This window comes from Centroberyx gerrardi, chromosome 18 (assembly GCF_048128805.1).
Source record: "Centroberyx gerrardi isolate f3 chromosome 18, fCenGer3.hap1.cur.20231027, whole genome shotgun sequence".
NCBI classification, from domain to species: domain Eukaryota; kingdom Metazoa; phylum Chordata; class Actinopteri; order Beryciformes; family Berycidae; genus Centroberyx; species Centroberyx gerrardi.
In genome coordinates, this window is record NC_136014.1 from 17122419 (window position 1) to 17145463 (window position 23045).

General features: G+C 42.0%; 1 protein-coding gene across 1 annotated transcript in view; it reads right to left on the reverse strand.

Annotated features, from left to right (window-relative positions):
• plcb1l (phospholipase C beta 1-like) overlaps nt 1–23045 on the reverse strand; it is a 117375-nt gene that overhangs the window by 13702 nt on the left and 80628 nt on the right. Inside the window, exons 11-31 of the mRNA XM_078289744.1 lie at nt 21640–21797; nt 19779–19861; nt 19366–19450; nt 16095–16269; nt 14661–14731; nt 14104–14200; nt 13741–13825; nt 12986–13110; nt 12457–12611; nt 12171–12335; nt 11353–11452; nt 10824–10928; nt 10581–10696; nt 8254–8405; nt 7842–7888; nt 6953–7172; nt 5279–5447; nt 3268–3344; nt 3053–3142; nt 2844–2901; nt 2494–2580 (exon numbers count right to left, since the gene is read on the reverse strand). Coding sequence (XP_078145870.1) covers nt 2494–2580; nt 2844–2901; nt 3053–3142; nt 3268–3344; nt 5279–5447; nt 6953–7172; nt 7842–7888; nt 8254–8405; nt 10581–10696; nt 10824–10928; nt 11353–11452; nt 12171–12335; nt 12457–12611; nt 12986–13110; nt 13741–13825; nt 14104–14200; nt 14661–14731; nt 16095–16269; nt 19366–19450; nt 19779–19861; nt 21640–21797 — 2420 coding nt within the window. The remainder of the gene's footprint in view (nt 1–2493; nt 2581–2843; nt 2902–3052; nt 3143–3267; nt 3345–5278; nt 5448–6952; nt 7173–7841; nt 7889–8253; nt 8406–10580; nt 10697–10823; nt 10929–11352; nt 11453–12170; nt 12336–12456; nt 12612–12985; nt 13111–13740; nt 13826–14103; nt 14201–14660; nt 14732–16094; nt 16270–19365; nt 19451–19778; nt 19862–21639; nt 21798–23045) is intronic.

Here is a 23045-nt window from a genome sequence, read left to right on the forward strand (position 1 = left end):
TGAAGTGCTAAATGTACAATATGCTATTCATTTGGCTGCGAGGGTGAAAACATGAGAGGAAGGCGACATCAAAGTGTAGCCTTGGCAAATAGATGACAGAAGTTAGGGAGACCTCTGGTGGTGATTACACTGGCAATGTGCTGTAGTACAGTATGTGTTTCATTATAAAATCAATGTTGATTTTATAATAATTCATCTGCAATGTCACATGTCACACCCTATGCACAATACATAGAAATGACAGATTATACAGAATAAATAAATGGCTCTGAAATAAGGAATATTTCAAGTGCTTGGCATGCAGTCAAATTCAGCTGATATAAAAAGACAGAGCAGTGAGAGAAAAGAGGGGGGAAACAAGGCCATAGAGAGAAGAGGAGAGTAGAATAGAGTAGAGTAGAGTAGAAGAGAAGAGAAGAGAAGAGAAGAGAAGAGAAGAGAAGAGAAGAGAAGAGAAGAGAAGAGAAGAGAAGAGAAGAGAAGAGGCGAATGAGGCAGAAGAGGAGAGGAGAGGAAAGAAAGGAAAGCAGAGGACAGGAGAAAATCAGTTACTACCTTTGTGTGTTAGCGGGTGTCATGACAAACTGCATGCTCATTATTAGTAATATGCTTTTAGATTATGGACATCTTAGAAATGCTGTGGGAAGTATGTGCAGGGGAGAAGTGCTCCATTTCAGTAGAAAGGCTAAGATGCTCTGATTGATGTAAAATTACGCCTGTTGATACCATCCTCACATTATGCATTATTTTTTATTACTGTAGTGGCTGAGACTTTTTGGACTTTAATAAAATATGCTACTGATTTGATTTGATATTTGATTTGATATACTTTATTAATCCCCCAAGGAGGAAATTATTTTTCTGTCCTCTGGTTGGGACAGAGGATCAGCCAGTATCTTGTTCAAGGATATTTCGACAGGTACGACCACATGTAGGTTCAAACCCAGGTGCTCAGATTGGGGACGACCTCACTAAACACAAGGCCATTCTGCTGCCCCTGTTATGCCGTTATGTTATGCTGTTATGCTGCCATGCTATACAGAACACCTCTGAAGTTCAGCAGTCATACAGTATTTACTGTTCAGATGTCCTGGGACTGCGCTCCATTAGTGAGCATTGACTACCATCTAAGCCAGCAGATTTTCCTGATCTGCAATTTCACACCAGGTACATTACATTACATAGATACATTATACTGTAGGTACAGGATTATTGGTACAGAGATTCAATTATGAATACTATGACTATATGTTACCATATTGATGACATGAAAAATTTGCTTTGTTTTCTGTATTTTACTTTGGGAGAGTTGTTCATGTTTATTTATTTGTTTGATTGTTTATCTATCTATCTATCTATCTATCTATCTACCTATTTTTAACAAAAAAACACGTGTTGCTAAGCAACCAATGGAAATCCATCACAACACTGCACATTTCCACCTTTCTCTGATAATGTTCCCTACTTTCCATGACTCACTCAGAAATGTGTCCTTTCCATTGTAAACAAAAAGGAAAAGGCCAGTGTCAGATAGCTACCAGCTGTATTAATTTATCCCTTCAGGAATTAAATATCCAATAAATTCACAGTATTCCATACAGTATTCTGCATAGTAGCATATTTTATGAATGTCAAGAAGGGCTCAGCCACTACTGAGGTGCGATGCACATTCACTTGTTACCAGTCAGTGGCCCAGGTGTATAAAAAGCTTGTATATTAATACTGCCACACTGATGCTGTATTAATAACCAACACTCAGATGCAATGATGGGTCTTACCCTGCTCTTCAGCTGTACATCCTTCCTACAATGACAGTCACAATGACAAGGATGGGAATTGTGCAACTTGTACAGTAAATGCAGACGTGCACGAACACCCACCCACCCACACACACACATACATGCAAACACACTGAAACACCCACTTAGAAATGCACTCATTTATATATGGCTTAGTGGCGTGATGTTATTAGCTTGCACTGAGTTTCCAGGAAGCACATTAGTAACCAGAACCAGGAACTGATGCAGACAAAGCGATGGAGCTGTATGTCACAAGACAATGAGCCACCCTCCACTCACACACAACCCAACATCTAGCTTGCATACAGATAAGTGTACTCCAAATACATGTGACTGTTTATTCACATACAGTAAATATTTGCATTTAACCAGCATTCATATAGAATTATCTTGTAATATTAGTCGTGTTGACACATTCTGATGTAGGCAAAAAAAAAGAGAAGAAGAAAAAAAACACACAACTGAAACTTCTTTATAATTAGAAGCCACAATAATCTGCTTAATGCTTTTGTTTAGTCCAATTTGGGTCTTTCCTCTAGATAGCAGACCAGTAGCTTGAACATAAAAGGCAGAGTGGAGAGGAGATAATGAAATTGATGGAGTATAATGAAAAATATTGATGTTTGTAATTGGAGAGAATCCCATGTGGATCACATTTAGGCTTTATTAAACATCCTTTTAGTGAAGCTCTTACCTTTGGCTTCTCATCCAAGATCTGCTGGCGGATGTCCTTGTGCTTCTCCAGTAGCCTCTCCTGTCTTTTACTCTGGGCGTCTTCCAGCTATGCACACATACACACACACACACACACACACACACCATAAATTTGTAGTTGCAGTGCTTACTTTGAGCATCCACCACAATATTAATGTACCCGCAAATGTGTAAGTAGGTAGAAGTGTCTAGATAGGAGTGAATACTAATTAGAATTATGTTTTGAATGTATTTGTGTGATGTATGAGCTACATTCACAGCCATGTTATACAGTGAGGATCATTGTTGATGATGTTTGCTCTAGCGCACCACAGCCAAAGCCTCTCTTACCCGTTTGATGTACTGCACCACCTCATTGACAAACGATCTGTTGATCTCCAGCTTCTCTCTGTGGAGAGAATTTTAGCAACAGTCAAACAAGGCAGCCAGTCACAGCGGTACTAAACCTTTATACTCTAGTGACATCTAGTGGTCATATAAAAATACCAGCAAAGCCCACTGGGAAGCAGATCTAGTCTTCTTCAAGTACAGACACTTACTCTTCTGTCACGTTTTTGTCTTTCGATTTGGCTTCGTTGATCTTCTCCTGCCTTTTCTTGTCCATTTTCTTCTTAAGATCCTTCTTTTCTCTTGAGACGGGGAGAGAGAAAGACATATAGATAATAAAATTGTAATTGAAATTGTGTGTGTGTGTGTGTGTTTGAGTGCGAGTGTGTGGGTGCGTGGTGCACTTGTACGTTGAAAGTAGTCTTACTTCTCACAGATGTCTCTGAGCTTCTTGAGCTGAGCACTTTGGCACTCCTCTGCTATGGTGGTCAGCTTCTCAACCAGCTAGAGAGACAGAGGGGGGGGGGGAGAGAGAGAGAGAGAAAGAGAGAGAGAGAGAGAGAGAGGCAGATGGACAGACAGACAGTAAGAAAGAGAAAGAGAAAGAGAAAGAGAAAGAGAGGAAAATAGGATAAAAGTCAGTTTAAATTAACCTAATCTATAAAACAGGCGAGACAGGAAACATCTTTCTTTCTGTCTTTGATTCTTGATATTGCAATTAATATTTCAGTTTAACCTAAAAGAACTCGAGACACATTCGGTTGCCTTGGAACGACGAGCTCTCGTTTATGCTTGTTGTCTTTTACTTGAATAAACTCGTTCTGACACCTCAGCTGCGCTTACTGTACAGGTAGCAGAAGATATTCATTTTTCCACACCGCACAGCAGAGGCTGCTGTGCACTGGGGAATCAGCAGAATGATGGCTGTAATATTCTAGAGGGGCATGAGTTGGGGTTTATAGTGGCATTCATTTATTCATCGGTCTAATATGGATTCTCCCTGTTAGCTTTTCTGAGCCTCTGGGAACGTGAGAGACAGTCAGCAGGTTATCCAGTCTAACACAAGCCAGGGCAAGCTCCTGTATGTGTGTGTGTGTGTGTGTGTGTGTGTGTATCCATTCCCCGGGTAAGCTCTGAGATCTGCCCCAACACCCGAATATCCCCATGGGGATTAATAAAGTGATATCTTATCTTATCTTATTTATTTTAAAAGCAAACTGAAAGCATTTCTTTTACTACAGCCTATGATTAGGTCTAGTATTGTCACTGCTTCCTTGTGTTTTATGTGTTTTTGTATGTATATCTCTGTACATATGTTTCTATTTCTTAAATATAAAACACATTCAGTTGCCTTGTGTATGAAATGTGCTCTATAAATAAACTTAACTTGACTTGACTTGTGTGTGTGTGTATGTTTGTGTATGTGCATGTGTGTGTCTGTTTGCAGCATGTGTATCCTCCATACTGTACATGTGATGGACCTGTGTATGTTTATATGCATGTACTTTATGCATGGAAATGTGGCCAGCCTGACTGGCATTTTTGTTCTCCAGGAAAGGACATATAATGATTTTTTTTACAAGGGCACACAAGGTCAGACCAGACAAGTGTGAAAATAGCCATGACAGCCAAAAGCAAGCAAGTAGCAAGGGTATGGAGATGGCAGGTAATGAGACTTGTGGACTAGGGCTGAAAAATTCTCAAGCTCCATCCATATGTGTATGTAATGATAAAGTAATATTTTATTCATCCTTGTGGGGAATTCTCCTCAGCTGTCTTCAGAGCAGCGTCCCTGGAGCCGGCAGAGATACGGGCTGAATCTCAATGTCCGGTCTCACGGCCTCACAGACTCCCGCTGAGTCCACAAGGGCTTAGAGCTGTTTCACTGCAAAATCAGCAAGAGCTTAAGGGCTCTGATGTGAACCTTTGGAGGCTCCCTATGCGGACGTTTAGCGAGTCTGCAAACCTGCAGACTTTTTAGAGGGAATTGCCAATAATTCATAAGGACACTGGTGAACTGTCCAAAAAATGTAAACACACCAGGAATGGTAAGTGTTGGCCAGAAAAAGTTTACCTGCAAATTGTAAATATGGTATCTATCCTCAGACAAACGGGTTTTGCATACAATTTTGATATCTGTTTTCATCCGATCAGTGAAAACAGATGGTATGAGACAGTTACGTCGCTGTGTTCAAGGCGATGTCATGTGATGTTATGAAGCTTGTCTCATTTCTCCTTTTTATACCATTTCAAGCTCTCACATACTATGCTGACGTCATTCAAAGTCTGTGAGTCTGGACATGGGGATTCAGCCTCAAGTGTCTTGCTTAAGGACACTTAAGCAGGGCGGCTGCTTGCCAACACGGGGGTTTGAACCTGGGTCCTCCGGTTGAAGGTGTGTGTTTTGCGCGTGCGTGTTTGTGTGTCTGTAAGTTTACCTGCTTGATGTGTTCTCGTTTCTGGTATTTCTCGCTGTAGTATTGCTCCTGGCGCAGTGTGAGCAGCTGTTGCTGCTGCTGCTCCTTCAGTTCTGACAGCCGCTGGCTGCACTCCTGATCCAGCTCAGACAGCTCCTGGTCCAGAGCCGACAGGGAGTGCTCCGACCGGCTGGACACACACACACACACACACACGCACACAGACACACACAGCATCCGCAAATTAAGGTAGGCTACCTGCTTTAACTTCAGTAACGTGGTCCTACTATGCCTACACACTCTAGACCTGGATGTTGACAACGTGTGTGATATGTGTCTTGGGCTAAATAAAATAGAAATGCTATAATCAACAGCATTGGTGTCACTGTGATGAAAATCAGTGCATATTTTTGTCTATGTTCACATGCATGCCTTCATTAGAGTGTGCACCAATCATCATGAGAATCCTGTTTTTTCTACTTAATAAAGTAGAACATCCCTATTCCCTACAGTCGTACATTCTCTACATTTTTGCGGTAAACTTGCCCTGGGAGTGGTGCTAAGAACATTAGTGTTAGTGTTTTGAGTAGTTAGGAACTAGAGGAAGGACACTTATCTGATCGCTTGAAGTAACTTGGTTGAAATGTGTTATCTTTCCTGTGCAGTGCCCCTCTCAGGTCCTTACTGGCTGACAGGAATGTAATCTGTGTGCCGGAGTGCCTTACTGAATCTTCAGTGTGTGGATGGACTCCTGAGGGCCTGAACTCGTCCCTGAGGCTTAGAGCAACTCTCATCCACTCATTGTCATTCCACACACAGGCCGGCCTTGTGTCTGCCCTGTAGCACTACAGTGCTTCAGGAATACAACTGTGTGTTTTAAGGTGTAAGATGTGTTGTACTGTGTATAAAAATAGGCAAAAGAAAGAAAAGAAAGAAAGAAAGAAAGAAAGAAAGAGAAGACCAACGACATCAAAGGAAAGTTCCACCCTCGGACACTCTTACACTGTTAGATGCATTCCAGGAGTTATTTTGTGATGTAAATTACTTTTCTGGTGTACCCACTTTCCCTCAACCTGTCACATCTACTTCTACTTCACTTAGTGATTTCGTACATTTCCCAGAATTACTTTCGACAAGCCCCAGAGAATGAACCTGAACTTGTCAAGAAAAAGCAACAACCCTTACTCAAAATGTAAGATATCTTGTGGCAGCATTATGATTGATTGAGGCTTCTGTCGGTGGAGAAACTAGTATCTCTGCCTCTTCTATGATGGATTTCTCCCTGTATGATTGTTGAACGTCGGTGCAAAATAGTGAGTCTAGGAAGAAGCCCTTACTCTTTGATTCTGATTGACTGATGCCAAAATCTGACGTTTGCCGTTGATGTTTTAGATAATGAAAACATTTTGCTATCAAACTCCATTGTAAATACCTCGACATGATGTCACGTCATCTACGTTTGGCCAGTTATCCACAGAAATAAGAAAAATACACTACCAAACAACAATTTACATCAAGAAATGCAAGTTACATCGCCAATAGCTGTGGTTTAACTGTGTTAAAGGGTGTTCAGGGTGGATTTTTCCTTCATAGAGAGACAGAGCAGAGAGGAAAGAGTTCAGAGGAAAGAGGTGGAGAAGACAACCAAAAGGAGGAGCGGGAGTTGGAGGAGGAGAGAAGAGGAGTGCTACCTACCTTTTCTTACCGTCTCGTTTGTGGCTCTTCTGCAGGGCGGAGCGCCGGCGCTGATGCTGGCTCTGCAGCTCAGAGACGCGAGCTGTGTGCTCCTTGATCAGCTCGCTGGTCTTGCGGTGGTGTTTCCGGACCAGCTCCTTCATCTCCTTGTACTGCTTCCTCTGCTCTCGGACGAAGCCCTTCTGCTGCTTCAACTCCTCCACTGTCTGAGCCTCCAGTTCTGGAGACGGGGGGATTGAAAAGAGAGAGAGAGAAGATGAGGAAAGTGAGGGAAAGAAAGTGTGACAGATTGGATATGTTCCATTAACTGCCTGCTACACATTCCATTACATTTACCCAGCTAAACTGTCACCGTACGTCAGTTTATATTCTGCGGTATTTCAATATTTTAGATATAAGCACTGATCTTGGAGAAGTTGATTTCAGTTGCTTGGTTGTGAAGATTACCAGCAGTCTTAAAAGTTGTTTTGAAGGGCTAAATATTAACAACAAATAGCTTCCATTACTCTTTTAGGAGACTAGTTATATCAAGAGGACATTATGTGTTTTTCATATAGGATACAATCTATGAGTGTTTATGCTGGAATTTCCTTAAAATAACATAAATATTCTTGGTAAAGAAAACAAATATAACTTCTCATAATTTGTGTTCAAAAAATGCCCAAATTTCTAATCCTCAGTGCATTACCAACTCGCTAAATAGTACTAAAAAGATTTCTAAGGTTACGGCAGCTGTCAGAGTGGCTTCATTTAAAGTAAAGAGTAGAATTCATTGAACTTAAACATGTCTCTGTCAACATAGAAAAAAATCAGACTGTTAGAAGAAATTAAAATAACTGAAGATAAAAGAGAAATTCAAGGTTGAGGTTACAGAAGATAGAAGTCTTACCAGTGAGGACACTCTGAATGATGTCTTCAGTCTTCACAGATGGTTTCACCGAGCCTGGTGCACAAAAACAAGAGAGAGTTGCCAGCTGTGACAATGCATCTTGAAACTTGAATGAGAGAGTTCAAATCTGTCTATTTCCAAGGTTACTAAGGATGTCTCATTTTTGGATATATGCTTGAAAAAAAAGGTTTGGGGCTTAAGCGGAAAATATACTGGATATCAGAACCTAAGCAGCATATGACACATGCAAACACATACATTCTGAAATTTTCAATACAGTCTTAATAGTAGTTTAAAAGTGTTGCTAGGCAATGCAAGAATAATGGATATCCAGCTTCCAATGCACCTACAATGCACTTCACTGACACTGTAAAATGTTAGCTAATGTCCCTGTGATGAGGTGGGGGGATCTGGCCGTTCAGTACCTGTAGGCTGAGGCTGGTGGCCGCCCAGCGAAGGGGGTTTAGGGGCGATGATGGGTGTGTGGCTCAGTCCGTTCTCTGCAGGTAATGCTACCCTCTGGTCCACCTTAGGCTCTGTGGGGGCGTCGCCTCCCGCCTCCACCTGCCCGTCACATGACAGATTCAAAATTGGTAAAATTGTTATCAGAATCACAAAAATCAAGCTTAACACAAATTAACTGATGAAATGATACTGTACATAATCTTGAACGTAAAGTACAATAACTCTTTATCACACTTTGCTTTGTCAGCATTTGCCAGTAGCAATATAGAGTACATACAGCCAGACAAAGGATCACACACACATACACACACAAAATCAGACGCAGCATCTCCTTGCCATACACACTACACACACACAATACATTTCTCTGCTGCTGTCAAATGAAAAACTTGCAACTGCAAGTTTCATATTTTTCTTTCTTCTTTTTTTAAAACTTGAATAGAAACCTGAGAAATAGAAACCTGAGAAAAGCCCATTATACGATTTCAAAAATACATACAAGTTAACTTTTTGGAAGAAGAAGGCTTTCCTCCAGCAGTCTGGCTTCATAACTGTCATGTGGTACCTGTGTCCTGCAGGAGACTTTGTAGACATAGCTCTGGTAACCCACTCTCAGCATGGCTTCCTGTGTCCAGGCTCAACAGGTGAATCTCCGAAAAGTTAATCCAATTTTAAATAATCTCACTTTGGCCAGAACTTCTCTTTTCTCCCCCCTCTATCTACCTTCATCTCTCCTCTTTGCACTCTGCCTTTCCATGCTCCACCACTCTAAAGCAGGCCCTCTGTTCTACTAGGTGACTGTTGCCATGGTCACAGCATGAAGCGGCTCGCCATCGGCCATCCCCGAGGGTAATCATATCAGCTGGCAAATCAGATAAAGGAAGCCCCTCCGGACCAGCCCTTCTCTCCAGTCTCCTCTCCTAATAACCCCAGATACTTTCTCCCCTAGATCTGTCCGAAACTGAAATCTATCACAACTTATCGCTCTACACACTCTCTTCAACTTTCATCCCTTCATCTGTCCCGTTGTATCGCATCCCCAAGTAAGCCTTGGTCCATTAGTGTGAGGTGTTTACGGCTGTGTGCAACCTTCCCTTGTCGACAAACCTGAAGGTCACATTCTCTGCTGCAGCCGTGACTTAGCTGTGACATTAAAAATTACTCTGGGCTACTTGGCACTTACATCACGTTCAAACTGTAGCCAGTGCCGAACTTAAATGTCATAGCAAGCTGTAGTCTAAGGTCATATACTTGGCCTAGTTGCTCTATACAGTAAAACACACAGCATATAAAGCCAGTGTATCACTTGTACCAAGAGTACAGGGTTAGGCCAGTCATCAGGTTGGGAAAATACTGATACTAATAAAGTTAAAACACATAATATTTTAGTCATATAGTTTCAGTAGTAACTATCGGAAGGTAAGACTTGTGTCTAAAAAGCCTTGTTCTCAAGCCAGTATTATAGCTTCATGACATATTACCTGTTCAGTCAGATGTTTCTGTTGGATCTCTGCTCTAATTAGCTAGCTTATTCATTTCCATTGTACATTTTTTATCATTCAGGTCAAATACAGGCCAGTGTAAGCTGTGCCAGAGACCTGTCCATGTTGTTGCAATTCCTTAGTGGATGAGCTCAATTAAAGTTATAGATTACTTAATGCCCTTTTAACTAAGATGCTACACTTTTCAAAAAGTTTCAAAAACAACCTACACAAATTTATTGTACAGTTTTGAATCTAGAAGTTTATTTATTGCGTTGCCTGCTTCTACCAAAGCCTCTTGATAATGTCTGTGGGGATCTGTGCTTGCATGGCTTATGCTTTCAAACAAGAAGTGGCTAATAAGCCGCCCTTCCCCTACAATCTGGTGATTATCAAAAATCTCTCAATGTAACTAGCACTTGAGTGGTTTTAAACCCACTAGGCTTAACGTCTACTCAGGTAAATTTCAAGAGTGCTTCTTTTTAATTCTATCTTAATAAGATTTTCTTGAAGAAAGGGAACTCCACTTCTGTCTGCACCCAAACCATCCTCTCATCCTCCCCACCATATGTTTTACACTGCTAAACCAATTAGTTCCTCACAAAGAGGAGAGCAGCCAGCTGCCTGGAGGAGCGCTCATCTCAATCAGCTACTGATCGATGGCAGAGGGCATCGGGCTTAACACACACACACACACACAAACACTTGACTCTGAGCGCACACAGATGTGGGATGCATGTGTGACGGTGAGAATGGTACACAGACACACACACACACACACACACACACACACCTCTTTGTCAACCTCCTCCTCTCCTCCCTCTTCCAGGGTGAGAGCTGCGAGCTGATTGGCTCTCTGCTCCATCAGGTTGACATAGCGGATGGGATTGGACAAGGCCTCAATGACATCTGAGGAACAGGAAGAAAACAGGGCAAGGACACAGTTTTGATTTTTTTGTCTTGCACAAAACTGAACATGCAGTGTTTTCTGGACTGAATATCACAATATTTGTTTCAAAAAGTTCACCCATCTTACCTGCGAATGTGTCTGGGACATAGTCTTTTACTTCCACATACACAAACAGAGCAGGCAAGGTCAGAGACTGGTTCTTCTCATTCCTTAGGCCGATGTAGTGATAACCTGCAGGAGTTTGGGTCAGATTTAGGGTTTATAAAGCCAAGAGAAGACAATACAGACCAAAAACCTACATGAACCTGATGAAAATTATCTTAACACACCTTCAGGGCACAATCAAAGCTTTCATCCTCAGGTCAATAGTTTATGAAAATCTTACAGATAATTGTTTTGTTTCTATGTCTAATTTCTTCTTACATGATTATATTTTACACATTTATATGTCAATCTACCCTCACTTTTCCTTCTTTTTTCTGTTTCCCCTTTACACAGTGAACTGCTGAAAATAATATCTCTCAGTCAGCCAGCATTTTCCCCCTGTCTAAGGATAAGTGAAATGAATGACCAGAATGATAAAATACCCAAAAAGGACTGAAATTGAATGGTGGCAGGTGCAATGAGGTACGGTATAAAAACAAGAATCAGTCACCTGGACGGATGGCAGACACAGGAATGATGCGATGGCCGATGAACTTCCCTCCTTCTTCAAACACAGCTATCCTCAACGAGGCCAGGGTGGGCAGAACAACCTGAGGAAAAAATGAAAAAAATACACACATCATTTCATGGATATATTGTTAAAAAACGTATGCTAGTATCTCTCCATTTCCCCTGTCAGTGTCTTCCTGCTGACGGCTGAACTCTTCTAGGTAAAAGTGTAGCTTTATCTTGAATAGTTGCAAATAAATCTTCATGGGTATACAGACACACACAAACAATCTCAATATATGCGGGAAGTAAAAAATCCCCATGCATGCACAATGTAAAAAGTGATTATTTTCTCTGGATCCAGTGCTATTATAGTAAAATCTTGTTTAGCCAAACCTCTTTTTAGACATTTAATTTCACTTAGGAAGACAGAATCTTCAGAATGCTGAAACCTGAAAATTCAGTCCAAAACCAATGCAAAGTAATAAATGTGCATGCACATACAATATCAGTAACAATATGCAATATGTGTACATCACTACATTTTCTGCTATTAATACCCATTCAGCACACACACACAATGTTCTACTGTATGTATCTAATGCTAATGTTCCATTTGGTGGACGCCAAAACGCCTTACAAGCATTGTGAGTGCCTCCATTTTTCAGTATGGGTGGTTCAGAGGCAAAGGAACCTCTAAATGCTCTAACACAGGCAGTGTTATAGTGCCATGCTTGACCTACTGACCTTTGTAGGATGTTCATTTGAATGTTCAAAATGAAAAATGCAACCACCATGTGCTCAAATCTACAGTCTGACCTTCTTGAAGACAATGGCCTCCTCTTCCCAGACGGGGTTGATGGCATTGCCCTGGGACGTCTTGGTCTTGAAAGCTTTCCTCCTGGTGTCCACTGGGAGGCCAAACATGTCGATCTCCACATAGGTGCCCACCTTCTTATCTGACAGGAACTGACCTGAGATGATCTGGAAGTGAAGGAGTGAGAGAGGAGAGTCAGATACAGAGGCAAAGAATATAAAAAATACAAAAACTAATAATCAGACAAAAACAGAGACATACAGTATACTGACACACACACAAACACACCTTCACAGACAGTGTGTTGGCTACTATCCCATCCACAGTGCTCTCAGTGAAAGGGTCAAAGTGTTTGTCCGGCCGTCTCATGAACTCTGGTTTCAGTCTAAAGCCACATTTCCCATTGTATTCATACATGCCCAGGTTCAGCTGCATGGACAAATCTGTAGGGTGGGGCCAGAACAAGAAAAAAAATGTATTTGCATGGGTCAATAACACTCATAAGCATAATAAAGCATTCCTTAACATTTTGAATTTTAATCTGTTATTTTTCTTATTCAGGCACTGGTCATAATGCAGGGAAAAAGTTTATTCTTTCATCTTTCTGGTGCTCTTGAAACAGTTTGCTGGCATTTTCAGCATTCTTTATTGAAGTCACAAGTTGATTAAGTAGTTTAAGTAGTTTGCAGCCGGGACCTGTTGTGTTTAACGAGGAATGCTAGTAATGCTAACAAGCCACTCTTCAAAACGTTTTCCCCGACAGTGTGAGGGAAAACAACCCATTATACAATGTTAAAAAAATGAAAATGCCCCTCACCAATGGTCTGGAAGTTGAGAGCCACCAGCTGACAGCCGGCGTTCCAGAAGAGCTGGGGGTTGTAGTTGGATGAATCCACTCTGGTGCCTTTAGGGTAGATCCTGCTCAGCTGCAGCTTGTTGTATCTGAACACAGCTGGGTTAAGGACACGGCTGTGCATTGTCAAGCATTACCTTCCTCACTACTACTACTACAGTACAACAACAACATCTACTACTACTACTTCAACAACTACTCAGGGGTGGAAAGAGTATTAAAATATCCTATTAAGGTATAAGTGCTGTTATTTTGCTGAAATTTTACTTAAGTAGAAGTAAAATTACTGGTGTAAAAATCTATTTGAGTAAAAGTATATTTTTGCAGCAGTGGTGTAAGTTCTTATTGGACCTACAGGTGTGTACTGTAAAAACTTGTTTCCAAATGACTCTTGTCCCATAGTGTATGAGTTGAACCTCCTGAACTGACTGAAAGGAAATTGTCATTATACTGGTTTATGTTATATAGGAAACTGGCCTAAAGTATAAAGTCTTTTTACCTTCATTATTTCACATTTTCTCTAGCAGTGGTTACATTTCTATAGCATCTTTTAATATGGAAAGCCCCTCTAGGCATTACAGTATATAATTCTAGATCAGTGGTTTTGGGGGTTAGGGCTGGAACCCAAATGGATCGCCAAATTATTCTGGAGAAATTTGTATCAAACATTGTGATCTAAGTAGTACAAACCGCTGCTCAAGTAAAACTGAGAAGGATACTCCACAAACTCTACAGGAGATTTGGTCAGTTGTTCCAAAGCTTTGGTCTCTACGAAGGACGACATCTGGTAGCTGCGATTGATCTCTGTGGGTAGAGAAGGTGTTGATCAGATGTTGATCGGAGCTTATGTATGAGGTTAATTATGATTAATATTTGAAAGACTTCACTCCAAAGCGCAATATATTCATTTTGGAAAAATGTGGCTCTGAAGAATTTATCAGTCAATATTTCTAGATTATTCCATTCTCAAAAACATAAGTATTTTGTAAGCAAAGGTCTTTAGATGACTCATATCTTTAATAAACTAACATGTGCTTTACTTTCATGCTATTAGTCAAAGCTCTATAGAGTGAAATATGTACTTTTGGAAGCCTCGAAGCTGTTAAATTTGACTGGCTGGATGTAGCTGACCAGGTTGGACATCTCCTCTGTGGCAAATGCCTCACTTCCTGCTGTACCCTGCACAGGCAAACACACACACACACACACACACACACACACAAACACACACAGTTGCAGCGTGAACAGTTACAGTATGTCTTAACAAAGGCAGGTTATAATCTTTGAGAACACTAAGCAGCATGTTTCAAGAGCTTATTTTGCCCATTCAGATCAACTAATCTGTTTGAGCAGATCTGTGAGCTTGAACTGAAAAGAAAGGGAGACAATGAATTCAGGAAATTTGATACAGGGCTTTGGAGACACATCTATAGTACAGAATGCTTGGTCAAAGATGTACACTAGGGGGCAGCCTCAGCATATGGCATGCAAATGAAATCCTGAACAGTAGCTTCTCCAGGTTGATTACTGAAAAGCCCAAGGTCTGCTATAAAGAAGAAAAGTGACCTTGCCTGCAGCAGGCCCTTGCCATTGCTATTTGCAGTGACTGACGTGTGAGACTTGAGAGATCAATACACACCTCATCCATTGAGCCCTTTTTACAGTCGTCATCATCGTCATCCTCATCCTCGCTCTCTGCCTCCACCTCACCTAAGACATGAGTCACAGAGAAAACGATTCCTGTGAGCGAGGATGGACGAAACAATTGTCCCTTGGGAATAAAGTTAATTCAATTGCAGTTAAATGAGAAGTTTCGTTGAAATTTCTGGGGATACAAACAAATACACAAAGAAATCTACCAATAAGTACGACACACTGACTTGCCTAATAGCTTTCAGACAGTCTTTATCAAGCATCAACCGCCTCCATCACACTCAAAGCTGAGGAAATGCTGATGAAATGCTGTTTTGACCCACAGTAGCTTCTGTATCCACTCAGTGAGGGATCCACTAAAGGTTTCCCTCTGAATCTGAGGTCAGTGTGCATGACTCACCGATGGACTTCCTGCCCTGCGGCCTCAGGCTGAGCTCAGCACCCTCTGGAGGCTGCGAGGAGTCGGCCATCTCCTCTTTGGTCGAACCTGCAGGGGGAAAAACAAACTCATCATCAACAGGCCAGCATCCTACAACAATACAACATCACACTATAAGAACCTTTAGGACATGAGGAGGAAGAGGAAGGTCTTGGATGTGAGGTATAAATCATTCTCTGTATTCAGTAATTATCTTATAATGTGTCAGCAGCTATTAACCAGGTCAAATTCCTTGCGCACTCTTTGTATTTGGCAAATAAAGGTGATTCTGATTCTGATGGACAGTCAAACACTTGTGTTGCTTGGTGACTTACACCAGGGGGCAGTGTGTGCTAGTGTCAGAATGAAGCTTGCAGCTCCACAACCGAATGGCCCCACGAACAATGTGATTTGGAGGGAAGGCCAACGCTGGAGTATTGATCGTATTGATCGTATAGTCCATTATAATTAACAGTTGAATGATATACACGCATATATTAAAAGAGACAGAGAAACATAAAGTACAAAAACGCATAAAAAAACCATCTTCCCGCTGCGATACAGTTTTGCATGGGGGAAAGCAAATGGCCGAGGGTGGCTGTGAAAGTGTGAAAGTGCGTAAATTGAGGTACATAAAAGTTCACTTGACAAATAGAAAGTGCACACGCAGACACACACACACACATACACACTGCAGGCCACTACTGGCCAGTGTTTAAGACGCCCCAGTGACTAACAGTGTACGCGCCTGATGGGGAGTGTATGCAATAGCCAATAACACCTTCTGCTGATGGAGAGGGCCATGAAAATGATGAATGATAAACAATAGTTCTGTTCGCTACAGCGACTCAGTTTCTGGACAGCACAGGGGTGTTTGTCCACAGTCCAGATGGACCTGGACTGTTAGGCTACATTTTAAATCTGAAACGTCATATTTCAATGGTCCAAGTGTGACTTTATGGGTCTGTTTGCAGGATGTGAGTGTGGGCGGGAGTCCTGTACCTGCGCTGGGGGAGGAGGGCTCACACACGCTGGAGGAGTCGCTGTAGGTGTTAGAAACCTGCTCGGACAGCTTCTTCTTGGTGCTTCCGTCGATTTTGTGGTGTTTCTTCTTGTTCTTCACCAGGATCTTCCCCATCAACTCCATAGGGCTGGGTAATGGCACACCAGACTCCAGCTGGATGGGGGGGTAGAAAGACACAGATACAGAGAGAGAGTTCATGAGAGGTTTCTGCAGAGTAATGTGATATAGAAGTGGGTTGAGGATCAATGTGGGATGCTTTTTCTTACGGCAACTCTGAAATTTAATTCAACAAAGGAAAAAAATGACATTAATGATAGATGGTGAAGAAATTACAAGATGTTGCAGAGTGTTGTACAGTTGGAGGTTATTCCATTACTGCCATGTTTGCAACTGTTATGTGACAAATTATCCAGTTAGGGGTAGAAAATACTTTTATCAGAATGTTTCAGAATGCAGTATGATTCTGTTTGGCGGAGTTGGTCCTTTACCATGCTTATTCCTGGCAGCTTAAGGCGAAATAAATTCTGTTCCACATGCATTGTAGGAGATTTTGCTGAGTGAGTAGAGCTTGTTAGTGACCGTGAGGAAGAGCAGCAAGCCTTACAAACTCTGTTGGCGGAACGGCTAGAAAGTTTACACTTTCAGCACTAAAATCGGCTTCCTTGAGGGAAACTGAGCGTTAAACACAAACACACGCCCTCTCAGGGGAGCTGGCTCGAAGTAGGCAGATCTCTGATTTATTTATGGGGTACACTGCTTTTGGATCACAGTGTTTATGGATATTAATAATGCATTATCAAGAAACTCAGCGGTGATGAATAAACACACATGCACGCACACCCACAAATGTTTACAACTTATCAGCGATAAATATTACCACGCTTTGAACATTTCACACTTTTTCGTGCCTTCTTTTTAAAGCTAAAAAACAACGATCCATGAACCAAACTTAAGTCAAGCTTTTCCATCCAATAACCTACTTTCCCAACTGCCACACACACCCATCTACACCTTTCCTCTGTCGTCGTTGGGAAGTGATAAAAAAAAGATTAGACAGATGCCCCATTTTCCTTGGCTTCATTCAGCCAATTCAACTGTAATGGTTGTTGGAGAAAAAATTATTTCTAACCTATTTCATCACCGGATGTAGCATAGACTCCTCTCCTCTACATCTAACTACAAAGCACTAAAACTGCTGGATTCAATTTCAATGTATGAAGTTCTTCCCTGACCCAAATCATTTTTTTTTTGTATAAAGGCAGTGGAAATAGGTCCAGATTATCATCAAAAGAACGAGTGGAGGCTGAAAACGCTCAATTCAAAATCCAAAGTAAGACTCAGAATGAAAAAGGCTGAACAAATTGCTAGCAAAATAGCCATAACCCTCAACATATTTTTCACAATTAATGTGTTTTGGCATTACAGCCTTCATCAGCATAATGAACGCGCTGATGAGAGCCATATAACAAACAACAAAACATGCTCATAGCGAATCCAATTTTTTAAATCATTTCAGCTCAGTTAAGTCGTTTTTTGTTTTTTTTTGGAGAGGGCTGACTATTTTCCCAGCTTCGTCAAAAGAACTGGGAAATATAAACCATGGCCACCAGGTTTAGTCGTCTCCCCTATTCATCACCAGCATTGACAGTTCTGTTGAGTGAAGATACAGGAGCTTGACTTTCTAAGAAATCTCTAATCCTCTTTAATCTCACCCTAGGCTCAACTGGAACCAATCTGTCCATATTACCCTATCTGTCTCTGCCCTTATGGAGTTGTGGAGCTGATACCCCATTCGCTATGCTGCAAACATGGCTATCTCCGTGGGATGCCAGAGGGGAGTGGTTGTCATTGTGCTCACCTTTCCCAGTTATTACTTGCTCAAAGGCTGAAATCTGATTCCTCCACAACACTTTCTCTCTCTCTGTGTCTTCCTCCTTGCTGTCTGTCTGTCTGTCTCCTCCCATCTCTCTCCCTCTCTCCATCCCTCTGCCACTCCATTCTAAAAGCTTCTCCCTGATAATAGTTCAATGTCAAATCCATTCAAAAGGCTGTAACTCTCAGCGGGCCGCGTCTCAGGCAGACAGCGGCGCTGGAGGAGCTCCCTGTGTGTGTGATAATGCTGCGTTTGACTGCTGGGACGTTTAGCCTCTCCGTAGATTCATACCACCAGGGACAACCGTAAACACATCCATGTTGAATAATGGAAAAGGAGGGGACACGGGTAACTGGTATGTGTACGCACATGTGTGTGTGTGTGTGTGTGTGTGTGTAACAGAGAGAGACAGAGAGAGAGAAGTTGCAGTTACAGTGTTGCGTGTGTCAGTGTGTGCATGCGTTTGTGAGACAAATGTCTACGTTTGCCTCACGTAAGAGACTGCCTGCGTCATTACACACACAAAGACGTCTTTGGGAAAAAAAAAAAAGAAAAAAAAAAGACTTCGGTCACAAAGGGACAAGGCAAGCTTTTGACCGGTAGCCATGGCAACAGAGGAGAGACAGATAAAGGGTTGCCAAGAAAAGCCACGTTTAGATTACAGCGTAAACGCTTCCATTTAATCTTACACGGCTGCCCTTCGCAGTCTTTCCCCTGATAGCTGAGAGGTTGGTAGAGAAGAATAAAAGGGATTGTAGGACAAATCATGAAAAGTTAGTTTCCATGACACGTAAACAGCCACAGGTATCTGTCTGTGAGGGGGAATGGGAGTGAGAACTGGAGAGAGAGAGGAGAAACAGAGATAAAGTCCATATGAGGCCATTCAGAAGCCCGCCTAGAGTGACAGCAAGAGGAAAAACACTGACTACACATTTTGCCAGGTCCTAGAGGGCATGTCGATACGTTGCTGTATGTGAGAGAGCGGGAGAGAGAGAGAAAAAGAGACATAAACAGACAGAAATAGTACTGTATGTTAACAACTGAATGGATATATGGGTGTACATTAATTCATAGGTTTTTGCCATCTAAACGTACATCTGTATGGGTAGCATGTTGGGTAGCAGTGTTCAAGGACACTTCTTCGGTGCACTCATCTGTGTGATAATATCTGCTGATTCCCTCGCTGCTGGCCATGTTGTGTGTGTGTGTGTGTGTGTGTGTGTGTGTGTGTGAGAGAGAGAGAGGGAGAGAGAGAGAAAGAGAGAGAGAGAGAGAGTGTGTGCATGCATGTGTGAATGTCTGTTTACGTGTGTGTGTGTGTGTGTGTGTGTATGTGTACATGTGTGTACATGTGTGTGAGTATCTTGTGTACTCACAGGATATTTCTCCAGAGGGTCCGTCAGTAATGCGTCTCCAAATATTGACCGGCAGTATTCTGCCATCTTAGCCTGCTGCTTTGGTCTGGAAATCATCACAGACACACACACACACACACATATACACACACACACACACACACACACACACAAATTGTGTTGAATACTGAATATTGATACATACACATCGCTGCTAAAAACAGCCCCCTTGGAACCATTAATAGCCAAACACAACCTTCCCCCTAAACTCCTAAAGCTAATGTTTGCATAGCAGATACAAACAAAATGGCTGATTGGGCCATTAAAATGAGGTGATGTCAGACCTTTCAGTGATACACTAATCAATAAGGTAAACAATCATAGCCTTCTCTGGCTTGCCCAGAGAGAAAAGAGAAAACGGTCTGTTGACTTACGAGTCCACATGGTTCTCGAAAGACAGGATGACAGGGAAGGGGGAGGTCTTGAAGGCACACTCTGAAATAGCCTCAATCACCTCCTACACACACACACACACACACACACACACACACACAGAGGGAAAACATTCAATCATACAATCATAGACAGATTTTAGTACCCACGCCTGAGGCAGGTTGGTGCCTATTTATACTAATGTAACATCTCAGAATAGAAATGAATTCTGTCATTGTGTTGGTTCAATGGGACTCCATCGACAGTCATTAATACAGGACAACAGCACCCACAGATACTGTTACACTGTTATAAAGCATATTATCAATTTGTGATGGTCACTTTCCCTCAACCTGCCTTAGTATTTTCCTACATTTCCCATAATGCCTTTCCACAACCCCCAGAGAACATGCCTGAACCTGTTGCACTCAGTACATGCCGGTGGAGGGAGCGATAGCGCTAGTGATACTGATAGTAGCAGCCAGAGAGAGCAAGTTTTTCCCAGTCAAGAAACACTGAATCACAACCGCTTTCTTATAATGCGACACATCTTTTGGCTGCATTGCATTCTGGTCTATTGAGGCTGCTGTCGGTGGAGAAACTGGTATCTCTCCCTCTTCTGCAATGGATTTCTCCCTGTGTGATTGTTGAACGTCGGTGGAAAATGGTGAGTCTAGAAAGAAGCCCTTGCTGTTTAATTTCTGATGTTTTAGATAGCTGAAAAACATTTCTGCTATCAAACTCCATTGTGGGCTGGGAATATGTGACGTTGTCTACATTTGGCCAGTTAATAAGGAGAAAAATACACCACCAAACAACAAAATGGGCACAGAAATGCAAAGTACATCACCAATTGCTGTTTTTAAGTGTTTTGGGGTGGATTTTTCCTTTAATTCACATCATTTCCCACTAAACCTCAGCTTCCCAAACTGTCATCAAGCACAGTTTCATAGTAGTGGACACTGAAAGAGTTGAGTTGGACGTGTTGTTAATGGGGAGCGGGAGCTGAGCCATTAAGTGGTGTGTCACCAGCTGACTCCTGTGAAGACAGTTCAACATCTGATAGGGTTTTTTTTCAAAGTCGCTGATTGTCTAAGTCAATTACACCACCATTAACAGTGGTGTCAGTTCGCTTAATGCCTACGTTTCCACTCGCTCCATCTCCTCCAATAAAAATCTTTGTCTGCAACTCAACCCTCTCCGTCTCTATTTCTCTTCACCTCTCCCTCTCCCTCTGCCTCTCTCTTTCACAACTCTTCTTTGTGTATATTTCACTCTCAATCTAATTCCATTAGGCTCATTCTACTTCTCCTGTTACTCTCATTAGATCTAAATTTCCTCTATCAATCAATCCACCTACCTCTCCATTCTACCTCTGCCCTTGGTTTTTCACACCCTCGTCCTCTATAAATATATATTCTTTTCTATTTTGTCTTCTCATCTTCTCCTCTGTGTCCTCAGTGAAGCACACCCTCATATTGCACCACAAATAACTCTGGTGATGTTTAACATCGTTCTGCACGGCGCTTCTCTTTACTGCCATTCGTCCCTCTCTCTTACACTTTGCCATCTGCTGCGTGCATTTCCCTCTTTTATTGTTTTTCTCTCTTCTTCTCCCCCTTCACTGTCCTCCCATTATCATTTTTTCTCAATTTTTCTCTTCCTGACTGTTTGTCTGTCTGTCTTTTTCTCTCTCTCTCTATCTATCTAAATGTTGCTCTAGCCCAGAACAAACAATAGAATTCACCATTTCCAGTATCTAAAAAGCTACTGGTCCTCTCTCTTTCTCTTCCCTTTTTTCTCTCTGTCACCCCCTACTCCCCCTCCCTTTATTGCTATCACTCTCCTCTCTCCTTGTGTTACCTTGAAGGAGATTTCAGTTGTCATGGTGAAGCCGTGGGTGATGATGGGCTCTTCTTCGGTGGTGCGTCCCTTCCAGCAGTCCAGTTCGATGCAGCGACATCCTGACAGGAGAACCTGCTTGTACATCTCCACCGAAGAGTTCCCGGCAAGCTGGCCAGCTGCACCCACAAACACACACACACACATACAAACATACAAACACACACACACAAGCATAGACACACAAGCACACACTCACGCAAGCATGCACATACATACAAACACATATGTATACATGGATATACACACCGACACAGAGGCAGACCCACAGACATATAACACACACACACACACACACACACACACACACACACACACACCACATCAGGTAAGTGTCATATTGATCCACATTTACCAAGAGAACCATAACGTCGACAAAAGCAATTCCTCCCACTTTTCAAAACCTCATTAACCGCATTAGTTCCTCGCATGCAGTGAAAACGATACAATCGTCCTCATCACCTTGTCACCATTAGCAAAGCAATTATCTCTTCACATTAGCAGCATTCTTCCTGCAAAATGGTGGGAACTGTGTCAAACTGAGAGGCAGATCTGTGTTCTCACTTCAGGTGGCATCATCCATTTCCTCCCCCCTTGTCATTCCATCTCTTTATTTTCTCTGACTCTCTCTCTCTCTCTCTCTCTGTGTGTGTGTGTCTCTTTCTCTCTCCCTCTCTTTTTCTCTCTGTTCTTTTTTTTGCAAAATTTCCCCTGGGTTAAACTGTCAGATAAACCTTATCCAAATCCATTAGGGGAACTTTCGTTTCTAAATGAGTTCCTGTGTTGCGCACTGCATGAAACGTCACTTTGGTTTACCATGGATCAACAGGATAGAAACACATCAACTGGAATGAATGAGTTGCACTGTTCACACAAGCTGCTGTCAGTATAATCATTATCTTCCTGTTTAAAAAAGAGTGGAACTTTCCTATAAAGTTGTAAAAAAAAGGACAGAAATTCATTCCGCATGCCGCGCAGCCTCTCTGTGGCTTATTATAATATCACAATGTGTCAATATGAAAATACATGAAGAACTACAGCGTTCGTGAGGAGAGAATCAAGGACCCGTTGTTTGTTTTTCTCATTTCTTCTTTTCTCGGGCTACGCGGCTGGCCTATTACAGAAATTCCATTTTTACCATCGCCGGAGAAATTTGATACACTTGAAAGATTTGATGCTCTTCAGTTCCCCCCAGAATAGATTTGAATAGATGAATTCTAATATCCATTGAAGAGAAAATGGCCCCCGCATTGTGCCTTCTATCCTCGCGCACTGCCAGGAGCCAGTCACTGTGACTACCAGTCTAAAGAAATATTTAACTCATGAATATCAATGAACTGAGTCTCATGGCACGACTTGATTGGATA